General features: G+C 36.0%; 1 protein-coding gene across 1 annotated transcript in view; it reads right to left on the reverse strand.

Moving 5' to 3' along the window:
- The window catches only part of LOC107713750 (troponin C, slow skeletal and cardiac muscles), a 10,465-nt gene extending 7,208 nt beyond the window's left edge, over nucleotides 1-3,257 (reverse strand). Inside the window, exon 1 of the mRNA XM_016519355.1 lies at nucleotides 3,234-3,257. Coding sequence (XP_016374841.1) covers nucleotides 3,234-3,257 — 24 coding nt within the window. The remainder of the gene's footprint in view (nucleotides 1-3,233) is intronic.
- Nucleotides 3,258-5,418: the final 2,161 nt, after the last annotated feature.

Below are 5,418 nucleotides of genomic sequence, written 5' to 3' on the forward strand. Positions count from 1 at the left end.
TGCATCTAACAGTGATCAAGACATGAATAGTGCTGAAATTGCTTCATCTAAAATAGAGTCTTCATTAATCGTTTACCCACAAATGAAACAATGACAAAATCCTATCATATTGCCTTGACATCCTTCACATAAGAAAATATTATATCTTTGTTTTTTCTTTTTGTCCCACTTTATATCAAGTGGCCTTAAATACTATGTACTTACATTTAAATTAATCATTTGGTACAATGCACTTATTGTGTACATACATGTTTTTACATGTAAGTGCATAGTAGTTAAGGCCACCTAATATAAAGTGTGACTGATTTTCTTTATCAATTAACTTCTATTAACTAAATTAAATCATCATTTGGCCATCCTTTGACCATCCTTTGCGTTTAAAGCAGCTTTTGCTCTAGGTGCATTTGCACATAGTTTTTCAGGTAGGTCTCTTGAAGCATCTTGGAGACGTTGCCACAGTTCTTCTGGATTTAGTCTGTCTCAGTGTGTTCGGTTTCTTCATGTAATCTCAGACAGACTGATGATGATCAGATCAGATCTCTGTGTGGAGCACTGGCTGCTGTCTGCCAAAAAACTCACTGGATTATTACAATTAATGCCAAAAGAAATGTTTGGAAATGTAAACTGATATTTCCTACTGACACACTACAGCAAAAGACAGAAATAACTGACTTAAACCCATTTTTATTTGTTGATGAAAATACTAATGACCTAAGACTTCTGCACAGTAGTGTATATATATATAATCTCAATATTTAAATCTGTACATGTGTTAATAATATCTATATGATGATTTTTTTAATATGGTATTATATGTAGCAACCATATATGTCAACAATATATGTTTTATTTATATAAGAAGCTTTATTAAAAGAACATATACACCAAAAAAAAATCTGGATGTTTATATATGTTTTTTGTAATGAATGTTTTAAATACATGTCTGTCATAGGACAGTATAGACAGACAGACAGGAAGTTATGCCCATCGCAATAAAGGCAAAAGGCAAAACACCATTGTAAATAAATAAATAAATACAAAAATTCAATAAAACAATACATGTCCATCGTTTATATTTACTTATATAATACCAAATGTATTGACATGTTTTAGGATGGTTGTACATGTACATGTCCAAAAATGTATTACTCACACATAAACATACATATTTGTGTGGGCTAGATACATATGTTAATATATAAAATTGTTCCAATTTCTAATTTCATATATGTTTTGGTAACACTTTATTTTGATGGTCCCTTTTGAACATTCTGGTGACAATAAGTAACGTTGCACCTACATGTCTACTAACTCTCATCAGTGTATTAGTAGACTGTCTGCTTAATATCTGCTAACTCTTTATTTTGAGGGTCTCTTGACAGACATTCTACTGACTATAAGTAACTTTGCAAGTACATGTCATCTTATTCTAACCCTAACCCTACCAGTCGACTAATACTCTACTAATACTCTAATGAGAGTGAGTAGACATGTAGGTGCAACGTTACTTATAGTCAACAGAATGTTCAAAAGGGACCATCAAAATAAAGTGGAACCTATGTTTTTTATATATTCATATACAGGTGCATCTCAATAAATTAGAATGTCGTGGAAAAGTTCATTTATTTCAGTAATTCAACTCAAATTGTGAAACTCGTGTATTAAATAAATTCAATGCACACAGACTGAAGTAGTTTAAGTCTTTGGTTCTTTTAATTGTGATGATTTTGGCTCACATTTAACAAAAACCCACCAATGATATTTCAGATATGTTTCAAATATGTTTTACTTCAATATATGCCAATATATTTCATATATGGAAATTTAATATATGAACATGTCTTACATTTGTGTATGGGATATATTTAAAAGTTGTGTCCTCATTAGCAACACGTTTGCTTTAGTCCAAACCCATATTTTATCCAAAGACACGGTTAGATCTGAGTAATGCGGATTACACACAGCAGATAAAGGTACTCTGGAGTTAAAAATACCAAACCGCAGATAAAGGACATGATATGAGGTGGCATAACAATGGATGGGTAATCCGGCAAAGCTAACTCATGAGACAGCTGCTTAAGTAAGCAGCTGTTAAGTAAGTTAACAGTCCCATGTTGGATCCAACACAAACCACCAGACTGGTGTGACATGCATCAGGATGTTCCTCCCAGACTCACAGTCTCATGTACATCTCAGAGAGATCAGTGGAGACACACACACACACACACACACACAATCAATGCTGGAACCTGACTTTAAGTGTTTTATCTTAAGCGCCTGCTTTTCCAGCATGCAGACATACATGCATGGCTGAGCAAAGCATGCCAAAATTAGCCATGGGAGGTAGGCGATGCTCCATGTGTAGTCATGAATGATAGTGTCTCTGCTCTCTCGAGTAGCTCCTATCTAACTCTGATTATACTCAAGTGTCAAGGTATTTCGAGCTGCCTTTTTTAAGGCTTATGGCATAAAGTTGGCCGGCTTGAGTGATGTACTATTCCTGTATGATTAACATTTACACACATTATAATTGCAATCTAAGTGTGAGTCATTGTTGCCGCAGCAGCAAATATAATTATGTTTTATTATAGTTTGACCGTTAATGTAAAATACTAAATCAGCTACTCTATTTAAAATTTAGTTTTTACAATTTAGTTGAACAATTGAATAACTGATAACAAAGCAGAATTTGAGTAAAAGAGATTGTATTGAAAGGTAAATGTATTATATGACTTACGTTCAAGCAATTCATTCAATTAAATTAGTTTATAGATTTTAATAAATGAATCAAAGTACAATTATTGAATAATATCCCCATGAATTACAATAAGAAAAAAATATAAAAAAGAAAAAATAACACTATCAACATTCCACTCTGGGCCTTCTGTGGCAATTCTGGGAAGGGTGTCTTGCCCCAGGGGTCTAATATTATCTTTTTTACTTCAAAACAAATACATATTTTAATCCACAAATCTAAAGACATGAATGTTGATGGAGCAAATCCATCAATAAACAAACAGACACAAAAAAGTTTGATATTCAACACTGTCAAGACAATGTCAAGGAAAAAAAAACACCCTATTCTTCAAAAGTGCAGCCATGAATAGGTAAGTATTATGATGTTACAACATTTATGAAAAAGTTATGGTTGGCAAACTTTGTTTTAAAGTCAAGAAAGCCAAGAAAGTTCTATGGGGAAAATTTGCCAGAAAAAAACAAATGCATATACTCACCGCTGCTTTGTAGATATCGTTCATTGTATGTCACCTGTATGTCACTAGTGGAGAGCAGAACACAGTGCTAAATGAGCTTTATAGCAGGAGCAGGACAGCCTGTTCCCTCCTGCCCCGCTGAGTATGGGACGTCCATCACAGTCACTTGAGCATGATAAAACAACTATGTGGTCATGATGGGGGTTCAGTCAGAAATGGAAGGGCAAACTATCAGCAAACTAATCTAATCCTTGTTACTGTGCAAAGAAATTCACTTGCATGCATATTTAATATACCAGGAAGGTAAAGTAAAGTAAAATGGGTCTATGTGTCATTTGTAGCCATTTCTCTACCATGTATTCAGGAGTGACACAGAGACAAAGCCATCACTAAATGCACAATATGCACTATACTAAATATAGTAACTGCATCAGTTCAGCAGAACAGCTCCAGTGTTAAAGACAAAAGAGAAACACTGGCAAACTGGATGCACATATGAACACTCTCACACATGCACAATAGTAAATGATAACATACAGACAGCATCATAATAGACAGTAGATGAAAGACTGTTATATATATATATATATATATGTATATATCTACTAATAAGAATAATATAAAATGCACTAAGGATTAATGAGCTGCTGGATTCATGAATATTAATAAGGTTGTGTGCGTTCACACTCAGTCTTTGCGATGTCATAATTGCACTAGACAGGTTGATTTATGTGAGATTTACTGTTGATCGTGATTTATCATGCAGCCCTAGTATCCAGCAGATGTTCAGAGCTGGCAGTAATAATGAGTGGGACTGATGCTGGATCTGCTCTCTCCGGCAGGTGGATCTGTTCCAGCTTCAGGTCAACACACTGAGACGGTACAAGAGGCACTACAAGATCCAGACCAGACCTGGACTCAACAAAGCCCAGCTCGCAGAGGTACTGATGAGAAGTCCTGCGATTATCCTCCTTTGGGGACCTATCTTAATTACAAGTTCAAAAGTCACCTCTTCTTTCAAATACTATAAAATTTATTCGACACTTACTATAATTTGTTTCCTGTGAATCTCAAGTTTTTTTCTTGCATGAACTTGATGTCCAACAGCCAATCTTTCCTCCAAGTGCATATTTTAATCAAAAGCAAGCGTCTGTCTCTGTTGTGCTGCGGCTGCATCTGCTCACATGTGCAGAATATAGAATATGACTGTGTAACGTAAGTTATGGACATCAAACCCTGCGCTTATGACTTAAAGCATCTTACATAAAACACACTCTTCAGGTTCAGCGGGAACTAGTTCTCAGTCAACTGCTATTAACTAGCAGGTTAATATTGTGGAGAAACGCTTGGTCTGTCTGTGTTTAGAGAATATGCTTCCCTACATATTAATGGTGATTTCAGGAAAATCATTTCATCAGATTGAATCGTCTCGTGATTGATGTGGAGCTTCTAGAAAGTTCATCAGTCAGCCAATCATGACGCAGCATTCATCCGTTTTAGTAAAATCAATGAATTCAGTGTTTTTGTTTTTAATTATCTTTCTTCTTCTTCTCCAGACCGTGAGCCGTCACTTCCGCAATATTCCAGTCAATGAGAAGGAGACGCTCACGTACTTTATTTATATGGTGAAGAGCAGTAAAAGCCGGCTGGACCAGAAATCAGACGGGAGCAAACAAGTGGAATAACGTTCCCTGGCGATCTCAGAGCGGCAGAAAGCCATGATTGATGACGTGCAGATGTTAGCTGGCTTTGCAATTCCTCTTTGAATGCTTACTGTGTTTTTTGTCCATACGGGAGTCACTACAGTCACATGCTTGTGTAGTGATGATGATGATGATGTGCCAAACCTCACAGTAACCCCATTAAAGCGCTGGCGTTAGAGTGAATCCGGCGTCTCTAATGCTCCGATTTCACCGCTTGTCCAGTGAGGACCTGATTGAAAGCATGACAGAGACTGAATGACTGCAGATCTGCTCTCTCGTGTCAAATGTTTTGTGCTTCTCACACTTAAACTAATGCCGATCCCCCAGAAGAGCCGCGATACGTTACCTGAGGCTTTCTGTTGTGTTCATCTGCTCTGTTTCACATTCGTCTCTGCTTTTATATGACTGCTGTGTATCTGCTCTATATGGCGTTTTTTGTAGGTTGTAATGTTAGTTTTCTTCCTTCCTTTGTTTGAAATAATCAGTCTAAATACAGTTCTTGT

The sequence above is a fragment of the Sinocyclocheilus rhinocerous genome, unplaced genomic scaffold (assembly GCF_001515625.1).
Source record: "Sinocyclocheilus rhinocerous isolate Xijiao unplaced genomic scaffold, SAMN03320098_v1.1 scaffold569, whole genome shotgun sequence".
NCBI classification, from domain to species: domain Eukaryota; kingdom Metazoa; phylum Chordata; class Actinopteri; order Cypriniformes; family Cyprinidae; genus Sinocyclocheilus; species Sinocyclocheilus rhinocerous.